General features: G+C 48.7%; 1 protein-coding gene across 1 annotated transcript in view; it reads left to right on the plus strand.

Annotated features, from left to right (window-relative positions):
* Window positions 1–15612, plus strand: part of LOC115126092 (calsyntenin-2-like) — a 546721-nt gene that overhangs the window by 506963 nt on the left and 24146 nt on the right. The window contains exons 10-12 of the mRNA XM_065024315.1: window positions 2392–2558; window positions 3587–3735; window positions 14175–14386. Of these exons, the coding sequence (XP_064880387.1) occupies window positions 2392–2558; window positions 3587–3735; window positions 14175–14386 (528 nt within the window). The remainder of the gene's footprint in view (window positions 1–2391; window positions 2559–3586; window positions 3736–14174; window positions 14387–15612) is intronic.

Here is a 15612-nt window from a genome sequence, read left to right on the forward strand (position 1 = left end):
CCTAATCTGTCAATTATATGCATATTCTAGCATTTGGGCCTGAGAAATAGGCTGTTTACTTTAGGAATGTTATTTTTCCAAACATAAAAATAGTGCCCCCTAGCTGAAAGAGGTTACGTTTAGGCATGAACTCTGAATGGTTAAGGTTAGGCTTAAGGTTTGGGATAAGCTTAAAACAAACATATAAAAAACAACATTCTATCGCTGGATTCGAACATGCAACCCTTATAATCCGATACTTACGCCCATCCACCATCCCCGTCCACGACACCCTAGCAAAACCGAAACCAACTTGAAGCTAACAGCTCTCACTGTTGCCCCTAGTGGCCGGTTTCAACGTCATCTTCAAACGTCTTCAGACATGGATGGATGTCGAATACTGACTTGTATGACGGGTGACCTGGCTGGAAAATGATGACAATGACGATCTGCAACCAATGTCTTGCCCCTGTTGTCTGCCACTGTTGACTGGTTCGATGTGGGGAAATGTTTGGGGGATCTGACCTGACAGCTGATCAGTTAAGCCGACTGGACAAGTGGTGTCAGCTTTGCTCTCTCCAGTCTTACGTTGATGTTCTGTGTGCATGATGTGTATTTTTGAAAGTGAATGAACCTGACTGCCAGAAGCTTTTAATCCATATTCGATGCACAATGAAGTAGAAAAGTGGAGATACAATCAAGCTGTCTTCAGCAAAGCCCAGTTAAAGAATAGATAAAAGTTCACTTCTCCTACAGTAGAGCCTACTGTTACTGTTGCTAAATGACTGTATGAATGTGTGGAATGATGGGTAGCCCTAAATGATGTGTCAGGAGGACAGGAGGAGAAGAGTGGAGGAGAGGAGAGGAGAGGAGAGGAGAGGAGAGGAGAGGAGAGGAGAGGAGAGGAGAGGAGAGGAGAGGAGAGGAGAGGAGAGGGACATTACTTCTCCTTTCCACAACTGCTGTTGTTCTTCTCTTTCGTTGAATGGCAGATGGAGTTGAATGACAGATGGAGGTGAATGGCAGATGGAGGTGAATGACAGATGGAGTTGAATGGCAGATGGAGTTGAATGGCAGATGGAGTTGAATGACAGATGGAGTTGAATGGCAGATGGAGTTGAATGGCAGATGGAGTTGAATGGCAGATGGAGTTGAATGGCAGATGGAGTTGAATGACAGATGGAGTTGAATGGCAGATGGAGTTGAATGGCAGATGGAGTTGAATGACAGATGGAGTTGAATGGCAGATGGAGTTGAATGGCAGATGGAGTTGTGTAGCCCTGAAGAAGGGATTAGAAGACCTTGAATAGAGATGGAGGTCAGCGACCATTAGGCCTCTCTGAAGGGAACTAAGCCCTCAGTAACCACCCTGTTATCTTTACACAGCGCTATTAGCTCTGACCATTGCCTTTTCAAAGACACTAGCTGCTAGCGACCACCTCCACTGACAAGCTCTAGTGAATGTTCCTTCAAACTTCTAGAGGAGTCTGTCTCAGGCTTTCTGTGGTAATCACAGATGAGGAATGATTATTCTCCCTGGCTGTGAAGGAGTTTGCGACGTGATTTGTTCATTTTACATTAGCTTTTTATAAGTGCTCATTTGCATAACGCATAGCCTCTTTGAGCTAGTGATGACGGGATGGGAAACTGTGTCATGGAATTGGCATTTTAGAAGGAAAGAAATTGACATGAAAAAAGGAAAGAAAAATAGAAATAAGTTTGATAGAGAAAGTTCAGTGTGTCTATAGAGTCAGTGGATTATTGTTCAGGCCAGCAGATTGACCGTTTGCACTAAGGCAGAGTTCACACGGTCTTGTAGAGAAACAGCATTTGCTGTCCTTTCTGCCCTCTCTCTAAAGGTGATGTTGTTCTTTCCAGCCCTCATTCTCTTAGAGTGTGTTTTTCTCTGTGTGTTTTATCATGCAGCTTGCATGCTGAAGGGAAGTGCCTGTCTACCCAGACATGAGAGACCAGGCAGGTGGCAGGCTGCAGTTTAAACCCTCTCTCTCTCTCTTAACCATCTCCTGAAGGCAATTACAATTGTGCTTGGCGTGGTGCTGCCAACAGGCTCACAGTGAAACACACAAACCTCCTGGTCTGAGAAATGACCTGGGATCAGTGGCATGTCACCAGCCCATCTGCCTAGTAATGTCACAGACAGTACAGTAACAGTACATTAGTAGTGGCAGAGAGAGAGGGGGGACTGACTCAGGACCTGTCTGATTAAAGTGCATGCTGGGAGACCTGAAGTGTTCGAAGGCCATTAACAATGAGATTACTGTGTGCTTTTGTCACTTACTGACTTTTTAGTCATTGGCTATTGAGGTTTCTGAAAGGATTTCCTTCCGTTCTACATTATAATAGTGGAACTGTATGTAGTTATTCTTCATGAACTGTGTCTTCTGTGTGTAGGTGGTGAGGTGACGATGCCGCGGTTCACTCAGTACTTCCGGGGCAGTCTGTCAGGGCTAACCATCAGGCCAGGGAAGATAGAGAGCCAGAAGGTCATCTCCTGTCTACAGGCCTGTAAGGAAGGACTGGACATCAATTCACTGGAGAGCCTGGGCAAGGGCATCAAGGTAAGGCGACCGACCGACAGACAAGACCGACAGACAGATAGACAGACAGACAGACAGACAGACAGACAGACAGACAGACAGACAGACAGACAGACAGACAGACAGACAGACAGACAGACAGACAGACAGACAGACAGACAGACAGACAGTAAATGCATTCAAATGCTGATATACTGTATATTCAAACGTATGTTAAAACACTTAGCTCCCCTCCCTTTCCTCGCCTACCCCCTTTCTATCCCCACGTCCTTCCCTCCTTCCTCCTCCCTTAAAGCCTGAAGCTGATTCATCTCCCAGTATAGAGAGAGAGGGAGGAGATAAAGAGAAGAGAGAGGCCTTATTGTAGAACTCTTTGGACTGTTGTTCCATGATTAAATCCTGTCAGCCTTTTAAGGTAAAATGATAGGATGAGAGGGAGAGGAGAGGAGTTGAAGGGAGGTAAAACTCTGCAGGACTAGTTCACTATCTTTTTCAAATGATTTCATTTTCTTTTTGTGGCGACACTTTTCCACAGGTCTCCTGAGTCTAGTACAGCTTAAGGACAGTGTTTAGGATCAGGTGGGAACCTTGGCAATACAATCACAGGAGAAGGAGAGGATGAGAGGAGAGAGAGGGGGAGAACAGAGGGATAAAAGGAAATGGAGAGAGCTCCCTGAAGCGTTGTGTCTTTGCTGCTGTGTGTGAATGAGGCTGTGGTATCAGCAGCATAAAGCCTCTTCAGTGAGACTGAGACTCAGTGCATCATGTCCACTGGGACCCAGAGCTGTGTCTGAGTGTGTCTGAGCAACACAATAAGCGTATGATCCCTCAAACAGAGAAGAAGAATGAACACACACTCATGATGTACACTCAAACACACTCAATCAGACACACTCAGACACACACTTATGCTGTACACACACTTAGACACACTCAGACAGTTTTTTCAGTGTGGGTTACACTGTGGTAAAGTCTGATGTGTTCTCTCGCCGTCTCTCTCTCCCTGTCTCTCTGTCTCCCTCTGTCGCTCTCTCTCTCGTCTCTCTCAGTTCCACTTCAACCCAGCCCAGTCGATCCTGGTGATGGAGGGCGAGGATCTGGAGAACATGAACGCTGCTCTGAGGAAGGTCTCCTACATCAACTCCCGCCAGTTTCCCACACCGGGCATCAGACACCTGCACATCTCAACCTCAGTACAGTACGCAAGCAATGGCTAATTCTACCTTTACCACTGACTGTTACATAATCTCTATCTGTCACTCTCCCTCTCCTCTGTCCATCATCCACCTCAGTACAGTGACTGGATAAGGTCTTCTCTCTCCTGTCCTTCATCGACCTCAGTACAGTGACTGGATAAGGTCTTCTCTTTACTTCATCTACCTCAGTACAGTGACTGGATAAGGTCTTCTCTTTACTTCATCTACCTCAGTACAGTGACTGGATAAGGTCTTCTCTGTCCTTCATCTACCTCAGCACAGTGACTGGATAAGGTCTTCTCTGTCCTTCATCTACCTCAGTACAGTGACTGGATAAGGTCTTCTCTGTCCTTCATCTACCTCAGTACAGTGACTGGATAAGGTCTTCTCTCTCCTGTCCTTCATCCACCTCAGTACAGTGACTGGATAAGGTCTTCTCTGTCCTTCATCTACCTCAGCACAGTGACTGGATAAGGTCTTCTCTGTCCTTCATCTACCTCAGTACAGTGACTGGATAAGGTCTTCTCTGTCCTTCATCTACCTCAGCACAGTGACTGGATAAGGTCTTCTCTGTCCTTCATCTACCTCAGCACAGTGACTGGATAAGGTCTTCTCTGTCCTTCATCTACCTCAGTACAGTGACTGGATAAGGTCTTCTCTGTCTTTCATCTACCTCAGCACAGTGACTGGATAAGGTCTTCTCTGTCCTTCATCTACCTCAGTACAGTGACTGGATAAGGTCTTCTCTCGCCTCTGTTCTTCATCCACCTCAGTACCATGTGACTGGATAAGGTCTCCTCTGTCCTTCATCTACCTCAGTACAGTGACTGGATAAGGTCTTCTCTCGCCTCTGTTCTTCATCCACCTCAGTACCATGTGACTGGATAAGGTCTTCTCTGTCCTTCATCCACCTCAGTACAGTGACTGGATAAGGTCTTCTCTGTCCTTCATCTACCTCAGTACAGTGACTGGATAAGGTCTTCTCTGTCCTTCATCCACCTCAGTACAGTGACTGGATAAGGTCTTCTCTCTCCTCTGTCCTTCATTCACCACAGTGCAGTGACTGAATAATGTCTTCTCTGTCCTTCATTCACCACAGTACAGTGACTGGATAAGGTCTTCTCTGTCCTTCATCTACCTCAGTACAGTGACTGGATAAGGTATTCTCTCTCCTCTGTCCTTCATCCACCTCAGTACAGTGACTGGATAAGGTCTTCTCTGTCCTTCATCTACCTCAGTACAGTGACTGGATAAGGTCTTCTCTGTCCTTCATCTACCTCAGCACAGTGACTGGATAAGGTCTTCTCTGTCCTTCATCTACCTCAGTACAATGACTGGATAAGGACTTCTCTGTCCTTCATCTACCTCAGTACAGTGACTGGATAAGGTCTTTTCTGGGTTTCATCCACCTCAGTACAGTGACTGGATAAGGTCTTCTCTGTCCTTCATCCACCTCAGTACAGTGACTGGATAAGGTCTTCTCTGTTCTTCATCTACCTCAGTACAGTGACTGGATAAGGTCTTCTCTCTCCTCTGTCCTTCATCCACCTCAGTACAGTGACTGGATAAGGTCTTCTCTGTCCTTCATCCACCTCAGTACAGTGACTGGATAAGGTCTTCTCTCTCCTCTGTCCTTCATCCACCTCAGTACAGTGACTGGATAAGGTCTTATCTGTCCTTCATCCACCTCAGTACAGTGACTGGATAAGGTCTTCTCTCTCCTCTGTCCTTCATCCACCTCAGTACAGTGACTGGATAAGGTCTTCTCTGTCCTTCATCCACCTCAGTACAGTGACTGGATAAGGTCTTCTCTCTCCTCTGTCCTTCATCCACCTCAATACAGTGACTGGATAAGGTCTTCTCTGTCCTTCATCCACCTCAGTACAGTGACTGGATAAGGTCTTCTCTTTACTTAATCTACCTCAGTACAGTGACTGGATAAGGTCTTCTCTGTCCTTCATCTACCTCAGTACAGTGACTGGATAAGGTCTTCTCTCTCCTGTCCTTCATCCACCTCAGTACAGTGACTGGATAAGGTCTTCTCTGTACCTGTAACTCTACCTGTACCTGTAACTCTACCTGTACCTCTACCTGTATCTCTAACTCTACCTGTACCTGTAACTCTACCTGTACCTCTACCTGTATCTCTAACTCTACCTGTACCTGTAACTCTACCTGTACCTCTACCTGTAACTGTACCTGTACCTCTACCTGTATCTCTAACTCTACCTGTACCTGTAACTCTACCTGTACCTCTACCTGTACCTGCATCTCTAACTCTACCTGTACCTGTAACTCTACCTGTACCTGTACCTCTACCTGTATCTCTAACTCTACCTGTACCTGTAACTCTACCTGTAACTGTACCTGTATCTCTAACTCTACCTGTACCTGTAACTCTACCTGTACCTCTACCTGTATATCTAACTCTACCTGTACCTGTAACTCTACCTGTACCTCTACCTCTACCTGTATCTCTAACTCTACCTGTAACTCTACCTGTACCTGTAACTCTACCTGTACCTATACCTGTACCTCTACCTGTATCTCTAACTCTACCTGTACCTGTAACTCTACCTGTACCTCTACCTGTATCTCTAACTCTACCTGTACCTGTAACTCTACCTGTACCTGTACCTCTACCTGTATCTCTAACTCTACCTGTACCTGTAACTCTACCTGTACCTGTAACTCTACCTGTAACTGTACCTGTACCTGTATCTCTAACTCTACCTGTACCTGTAACTCTACCTGTACCTCTACCTGTATCTCTAACTCTACCTGTACCTGTAACTCTACCTGTACCTCTACCTCTACCTGTATCTCTAACTCTACCTGTAACTCTACCTGTACCTGTAACTCTACCTGTACCTATACCTGTACCTCTACCTGTACCTGTACCTGTAACTCTACCTGTACCTCTACCTGTATCTCTAACTCTACCTGTACCTGTAACTCTACCTGTACCTCTACCTGTATCTCTAACTCTACCTGTACCTGTAACTCTACCTGTAACTGTACCTGTATCTCTAACTCTACCTGTACCTGTAACTCTACCTGTAACTGTACCTGTACCTCTACCTGTATCTCTTACTCTACCTGTACCTGTACCTCTACCTGTATCTCTAACTCTACCTGTACCTGTAACTCTACCTGTACCTCTACCTTTAACTGTACCTGTACCTCTACCTGTATCTCTAACTCTACCTGTACCTGTAACTCTACCTGTACCTGTAACTCTACCTGTACCTCTACCTGTATCTCTAACTCTACCTGTACCTGTACCTCTACCTGTATCTCTAACTCTACCTGTACCTCTACCTGTAACTGTACCTGTACCTCTACCTGTATCTCTAACTCTACCTGTACCTGTAACTCTACCTGTACCTCTACCTGTATCTCTAACTCTTCCTGTACCTCTACCTGTAACTGTACCTGTACCTCTACCTGTATCTCTACTCTACCTGTACCTGTAACTCTACCTGTACCTCTACCTGTATCTCTAACTCTACCTGTACCTGTAACTCTACCTCTACCTCTACCTCTACCTGTATCTCTAACTCTACCTGTACCTCTACCTGTAACTGTACCTGTACCTCTACCTGTATCTCTAACTCTACCTGTACCTGTAACTCTACCTGTACCTCTACCTGTATCTCTAACTCTACCTGTACCTCTACCTGTAACTGTACCTGTACCTCTACCTGTATCTCTACTCTACCTGTACCTGTAACTCTACCTGTACCTCTACCTGTATCTCTAACTCTACCTGTACCAGTAACTCTACCTGTACCTGTAACTCTACCTGTACCTCTACCTGTATCTCTAACTCTACCTGTACCTGTAACTCTACCTGTACCTCTACCTGTATCTCTAACTCTACCTGTACCTGTAACTCTACCTGTACCTGTAACTCTACCTGTACCTATAACTCTACCTGTATCTCTAACTCTACCTGTAAATCTACCTGTACCTCTACCTGTATCTCTAAATCTACCTGTACCTGTAACTCTACCTGTACCTCTACCTGTATCTCTAACTCTACCTGTAACTCTACCTGTACCTCTACCTGTATCTCTAAATCTACCTTTACCTGTAACTCTACCTGTACCTCTACCTGTATCTCTAACTCTACCTGTAACTCTACCTGTATCTCTAACTCTACCTGTACCTCTACCTGTATCTCTAAATCTACCTGTACCTGTAACTCTACCTCTACCTTTACCTGTAACTCTACCTGTACCTGTCTGTGCATTTAGTCATCTCTCTCTCTCTGTCCTCCCGCTCCATCTCTCTCTTAATGATATCTTTCTCCTTCCTTCTCTAATTTTTCTCCTCACTCTTTTTGTCTTCTCACTCCATTTTCCACATCCTCTTCGTATCTTCCTGTGTTCTGTGAATTTAAACTAGACCCAACACCTTCTCACAGTCAACACAAAACAACAGCACAGTGACTCATTAGAGTACATCTCACACTCACTCATGTATAGATAGTTAGCTACTCCCTCTTCTTCTCTCCCTCTCCTCCTCTCGCTGTCCTCTGCTCCCTCTCCCTGTCCTTCTCTCCCTCTCCTCCTCTCCCTCTCCTCCTCTACCTGTCCCTCTCTCCCTCTGCTCCCTCTCACTGTTCTCTCCCTGTTCTTCTCTCCCGCACCTCCTCTCGCTGTCCTCTGCTCCCTCTTCCTGTCCTTCTCTCTCTCTCCTCCTCTACCTGTCCCTCTCTCCCTCTGCTCCCTCTCACTGTCCTTCTCTCCCTGTCCTTCTCTCCCGCTCCTCCTCTCCCTCTGCTCCTCTCCCTTTGCTCCCTCTCCTTCTGCTCCCTCTCCCTGTCCTTCTCTCCCTCTCCTCCTCTCCTCTCCCTCTGGTCCTCTCCCTTTGCTCCCTCTCCCTCTGCTCCCTCTCCCTGTCCTTCTCTCCCTCTCCTCTCCCTCTGCTCCTCTCCCTCTGCTCCTCTCCCTTTGCTCCCTCTCCCTCTGCTCCCTCTCCCTGTTCTTCTCTCCCTCTCCTCCTCTCCCTCTGCTCCTCTCCCTCTGCTCCCTCTCCCTGTCCTTCTCTCCCTCTCCTCTCCTCCTCTCCCTCTGCTCCTCTCCCTTTGCTCCCTCTCCCTCTGCTCCCTCTCCTCTCCCTCTGCTCCTCTCCCTCTGCTCCCTCTCCCTGTCCTTCTTTCCCTCTCCTCCTTTCCTCTCCCGCTCCTCCTCTCCTCTCCCTCCCCTCCTCTCCTCTCCCTATCCTCTCCCTCCCCTCCTCTCCCTCTCCTCCTCTCCCTCTTTCTCTACCATCTTTTGTTCTTTATTCCACCACTCTCTCTGTTCCACATTGCCACCTGGGGCAAGTTTTTACATTTTCATGTTATTTATTAATAATTCTGTCTGGGTTTTGCCAGAGGATGGTATTTTATAACAGCCATCCCTGGCGGGCTGTGGTGAATATTCATAGCAGGTTTAAATATGTGCAGCCCCCCACAGCTCAGCCCTGGAGGTTTGTACTCCGCCCCCCTATTGGGTTCGACGCAGGGCTGCGGGCCCATCCCTTCAGCTAGCTTAGCAAGGAAGGGAGGGGGGCTAGGAAGAGGAGGGGTCGACTGGGCTGCAGGCACACCAATTAGAAATGAATACATTATGCTCACGATGCTTAAGCTTGTGTATTTCTAGATGTTGTTTAATAAAGTTTTCTGGTTGTGTGTAGGCGGGTGGCTGGGGCTGTGGTGCGCAGGCTATCCAGTGGTCTGCACTGCCTGTGAACCTTGTTACGATCCAGCTGTTGCTCACAAAGACAGGGTCTGGTAGTCGTCTTAGACAAGCTTTGATAACAATAATGTGTAAATCAGCAGGCATTGATGAATTCAAACAGAATTCATTTAGAACAAGGTCCAGTAAACAGGCCTGCAGAGCAGACTGTCTGTTAGGCTACAGCCAAGATATAAACTCCTCCTGAGGAATGCTGCTATTTGCTGTAAATTTCCCGGTAAGTGCCGTATCACTCTAAACAAATAAATAAAGTTGTTAATTAATTCCTTAAAACACACTTAAGCGTGTTTTCAGCATAATAAGGCAATTACTGCAGCCATCGGGAACAAGTAACTAGTGTTAATCTATGCAGGGCATTTATTCTACCTTGTCACATTTTCTTTCATTAATTTGGTTGGGGTCCAAGTCCTCACCGTGGCCCACGCACGCTAAGTCTCCACGCTCCACTCTCTGCCTCCTCTCCACAACAATACCCTGCCGCTCCACTGTCTCCTCTCCACAACAATACCCTGCCGCTCCACTGTCTCCTCTCCACAACAATACCCTGCCGCTCCGCTGTCTCCTCTCCACAACAATACCCTGCCGCTCCACTGTCACCTCTCCACAACAATACCCTGCCGCTCCACTGTCTCCTCTCCACAAAAATACCCTGCCGCTCCACTGTCTCCTCTCCACAACAATACCCTGCCGCTCCACTGTCTCCCTCTCCACAACAATACCCTGCCGCTCCGCTGTCTCCTCTCCACAACAACCCTGCCGCTCCACCCTGCCGCTCCACTGTCTCCTCTCCACAACAATACCCTGCCGCTCCACTGTCTCTGCCTCCTCTCCACAACAATACCCTGCTGCTCCACTGTCTCCTCTCCACAACAATACCCTGCCGCTCCACTGTCTCCTCTCCACAACAATACCCTGCCGCTCCACTGTCTCCTCTCCACAACAATACTCTGCCGCTCCACTGTCTCCTCTCCACAACAATACCCTGCCGCTCCACTGTCTGCCTCCTCTCCACAACAATACCCTGCCACTCCACTGTCTCCTCTCCACAACAATACCCTGCCGCTCCACTGTCTCCTCTCCACAACAATACCCTGCCGCTCCACTGTCTCCTCTCCACAACAATACCCTGCCGCTCCACTGTCTCCTCTCTACAACAATACCCTGCCGCTCCACTGTCTCCTCTCCACAACAATACCCTGCCGCTCCACTGTCTCTGCCTCCTTTCCACAACAATACCCTGCCGCTCCATTGTCTCCTCTCCACAACAATACCCTGCCACTCCACTGTCTCCTCTCCACAACAATACCCTGCCGCTCCATTGTCTCCTCTCCACAACAATACCCTGCCGCTCCACTGTCTCCTCTCCACAACAATACCCTGCCGCTCCACTGTCTCTGCCTCCTATCCACAACAATACCCTGCCTCTCCGCTGTCTCCTCTCCACAACAATACCCTGCCGCTCCACTGTCTCCTCTCCACAACAATAACCTGCCGCTCCACTGTCTCTGCCTCCTCTCCACAACAATACCCTGCTGCTCCACTGTCTCCTCTCCACAACAATACCCTGCCGCTCCACTGTCTCCTCTCCACAACAATACCCTGCCGCTCCACTGTCTCCTCTCCACAACAATACCCTGCCGCTCCACTGTCTCCTCTCCACAACAATACCCTGCCGCTCCACTGTCTCTGCCTCCTCTCCACAACAATACCCTGCCACTCCACTGTCTCCTCTCCACAACAATACCCTGCCGCTCCACTGTCTCCTCTCCACAACAATACCCTGCCGCTCCACTGTCTCCTCTCCACAACAATACCCTGCCGCTCCACTGTCTCCTCTCTACAACAATACCCTGCCGCTCCACTGTCTCCTCTCCACAACAATACCCTGCCGCTCCACTGTCTCTGCCTCCTTTCCACAACAATACCCTGCCGCTCCATTGTCTCCTCTCCACAACAATACCCTGCCACTCCACTGTCTCCTCTCCACAACAATACCCTGCCATTGCTCCATTGTCTCCTCTCCACAACAATACCCTGCCTGTCTCCTCCACTGTCTCCTCTCCACAACAATACCCTGCCGCTCCACTGTCTCTGCCTCCTATCCACAACAATACCCTGCCTCTCCACTGTCTCCTCTCCACAACAATACCCTGCCGCTCCACTGTCTCTGCCTCCTCTCCACAACAATACCCTGCCGCTCCACTGTCTCCTCTCCACAACAATACCCTGCCGCTCCACTGTCTCCTCTCCACAACAATACCCTGCCGCTCCACTGTTTCTGCCTCCTCTCCACAACAATACCCTGCCGCTCCACTGTCTCCTCTCCACAACAAGACCCTGCCGCTCCACTGTTTCTGCCTCCTCTCCACAACAATACCCTGCCGCTCCACTGTCTCCTCTCCACAACAATACCCTGCCGCTCCACTGTCTCCTCTCCACAACAATACCCTGCCGCTCCACTGTCTCCTCTCCACAACAATACCCTGCCGCTCCACTGTCTCCTCTCCACAACAATACCCTGCCGCTCCACTGTCTCTGCCTCCTCTCCACAACAATACCCTGCCGCTCCATTGTCTCCTCTCCACAACAATACCCTGCCGCTCCACTGTCTCTGCCTCCTCTCCACAACAATACCCTGCTGCTCCATTGTCTCCTCTCCACAACAATACCCTGCCGCTCCACTGTCTCTGTCTCCTCTCCACAACAATACCCTGCCGCTCCATTGTCTCCTCTCCACAACAATACCCTGCCGCTCCACTGTCTCTGTCTCCTCTCCATAACAATACCCTGCCGCTCCACTGTCTCCTCTCCACAACAATACCCTGCCGCTCCATTGTCTCTGCCTCTTCTCCACAACAATACCCTGCCGCTCCACTGTCTCTGCCTCTTCTCCACAACAATACCCTGCTGCTCCACTGTCTCTGCCTCTTCTCCACAACAATACCCTGCCGCTCCACTGTCTCCTCTCCACAACAATACCCTGCCGCTCCACTGTCTCTGCCTCTTCTCCACAACAATACCCTGCTGCTCCACTGTCTCTGCCTCCTCTCCACAACAATACCTTGCTGCTCATCTTTCTCTGCCTCCTCTCCACAACAATACCCTGCTGCTCCCCTGTCTCTGCCTATTCTCCACAACAATACCCTGCTGCTCCCCTGTCTCTGCCTCCTCTCCTCAACAATACCCTGCTGCTCCACTGTCTCTGCCTCCTCAACAATACCCTGCCTAGGCGAGGAAAGACAACTTGTGGATCACCGCTTGAGAGAAAAAGAGAAAGGGAGATTAGGCTATACCACGCTTGACTGAAAACATGTTTTTTTACACCAGAAATGGGGAGATATGACTGTGAAATCCCTGTGTGTTAGTGTTCCATGTGAGGGGGTTTCCAGCGGTGTTTAGGCGTGAAATAAACAAGAACTAGGCCAGCAGCAATGTCATATATAACGGGTAATCACAGGTAATTATGAAGGAGTCGGAATCTCCTCATGCTTGTGCATTTTTCTGCAAAGCTCCAACCGAATAAAGAGCTGTTGTTGTGCCAGTCCCAGCCTCTGACAGATGTTCAACTTCCTTCTCTGTAACTACATGGATGTGAAAAACATCCCTCTAGTTGCTACCAGCTTTCACAGCTCCCTTGTTAACTGTATTTTCCTTCTTTCCCCAGCCTCCCTCTTTCTCTCCTCAGCCTCTCTCTCTCTCTCTCCTCAGCCTCCCCTCCCTCCCTCTTTCTCTCCTCAGCCTCCCCTCCCTCACTCTTTCTCTCCTCAGCCTCCCCTCCCTCCTCTTTTCTCTCCTCAGCCTCCCCTCCCTCACTCTTTCTCTCCTCAGCCTCTCTTTCTCTCCTCAGCCTCTCTCTCTCTCTCTCTCTCAGCCTCCCTCCCTCACTCTTTCTCTCCTCAGCCTCCCTCTGTCTCTCTTTCTCTCTCCTCAGCTCTCTCTCTCTCTCTCTCCTCAGCCTCCCCTCCCTCCCTCTTTCTCTCCTCAGCCTCCCCTCCCTCACTCTTTCTCTCCTCAGCCTCTCTTTCTCTCCTCAGCCTCTCTCTCTCTCTCTCCTCAGCCTCCCCTCCCTCACTCTTTCTCTCCTCAGCCTCCCTCTGTCTCTCTCTCTTTCTCTCCTCAACCTCACTCTCTCTCTCCTCAGCCTCCCCTCCCTCACTCTTTCTCTCCTCAGCCTCCATCTGTCTCTCTCTTTCTCTCCTAAGCCTCCCTCCTTCTCTCCTCATCCTCCCTCTCTCTTTCTCTCTCCCTCACTCTTTCTCTCCTCAGCCTCCACCTTTCTCTCCCTTCCTCTCCTAAGCCTCCCTCCCTCTCTCTTTCTCTCTCTCTCTCTCTCCATATTGTATCTTGCTCCTGTGGTTTCTCAGTGATTGATGTCTAATCTGCATTGTTTATGCAGTATGTGTCAGGTTATTTATGCATGTCTATGTCAGATGTCTGCCTCACAGATGTCTGCATTCAGTCAGCCTGACAGTGTAGTAGGTGGAGGCTTATTCAACCTTTTCAAGGTTGCTGATTCCTGGAATTAGCCCACGCACACATTCTCAAAGTATCTAAGTATTCAATGGCTCTGATATTTCACACATACCTGAAGTGATACCCAGCAAACACATACTGAAACATACATTCACATTCTATTTAATCAGAGTTAACCCTTCCCTCCTCTCTCTCCATCTCTGTATTCCTCAACCTCCCAGGTGTTTTGGGGAGGACACGTGTATCTCCATCCCGGACATCGATGCAGTGGTGATGGTGCTGCAGCCCAGTGAACCCAGGATCACCATAGCTGGGGTGGACAGACTGACCAGGCCAGCAGCTGACCTCAGAGGACCAGCCGGACTCACTCTGTTCCAGGACCTTCACATCATCAGTACTGTCACCAAGGGAGACACAGCCTCACACCATACAGGTACAGGGTACAGGCATAGAAGTGTGTGTGTGTGTGTGTGTGTGTGTGTGTGTGTGTGTGTGTGTGTGTGTGTGTGTGTGTGTGTGTGTGTAAAGGGAGAAATTGATAGATACTGGGTGCAAACCAAACAGAGAGAGAGAGAGAGAGAGAGAGAGAGAGAAATAGGCAGAGAATAGCATAGGGGAATGGCTTGTAATTATAATACTGGTCACCACCACAAAACTATTTGATTAGGTTGAAGTCTTTAGACTCTGGGGAGCACAACATCTCCTGTCATATTGGAACTTCATCAACTCCTCTCTATCCCATACACGCACACACCATTAACCACACGCTCCTAGTCACACAACACTTGGCTAATATATAGCCTCCAGCTGTGGTCTCCATTCCAGCTGCAGAACGAGAGGAAGAAAGAAAGAGGCTGAGTCCTGAAAGCGCTGCAGAGTGTTTTCCACCTTCCTGACAATGGAGCGAGTGAAACCTCTCGCTCTGGTTATCCCCGTCTAATTGGCAGCTATAGCGTTGAGGCTGAGGCAGAGCACTGCTGTTCTGTGTTGTTCCCAGACTCCGCACTGAGAGGACTAGAGACGGGATTTAAATGTCATTTCCATTTGCTGTTCAGCCAGGCAGGAACCCATGCAATCATTTGTCTGGTAGGCAGAGGTCTTAGTCAGCGGGGGGGGCTGGACTGTAGAAGCTGGGGATAGTGGAAGGGAGGGAGGGAGGGCAAGTCTGATGTCAGTAGTACAGGCCGGCTCTGTTCTGCCTCCCCCACCATTCACAGTTCCTTTAGTAAGAATTGTGACTTGCACAGCAGGATTAGACTGTATTTAGTGTGGAGAAAGTGTCACCGGGTGTTAAACGGCTCAGTGCAGCAGTAGGATAGTTGGAGACACCCCCCCCCCACACACACACGATCTCATACAATATGAAATACAAATTCCATTCTCTCCATCATATGACATCTACTCTTGCTCTTTCTTTCAAGTTTCATTATGTTTGCCCTCCATGTGTTATTCTCCTCTTCTCTGTATCTGTTAGTCTCTCATGCTCTACTCTTTCCTTACACCAGCACACTCTCCTCCCCACTGTATCTCCACTCCTTTCTAAACATTCTCTCCTCTCCACTCAATTCTAAACATTCTCTCCACTGTATCTCCACTCCTTTCTAAACATTCTCTCCTCTCCACTGTATCTCCACTCCTTTCTAAACATTCTCTCCTCTC

Source organism: Oncorhynchus nerka, linkage group LG11 (genome assembly GCF_034236695.1).
Source record: "Oncorhynchus nerka isolate Pitt River linkage group LG11, Oner_Uvic_2.0, whole genome shotgun sequence".
NCBI lineage: Eukaryota > Metazoa > Chordata > Actinopteri > Salmoniformes > Salmonidae > Oncorhynchus > Oncorhynchus nerka.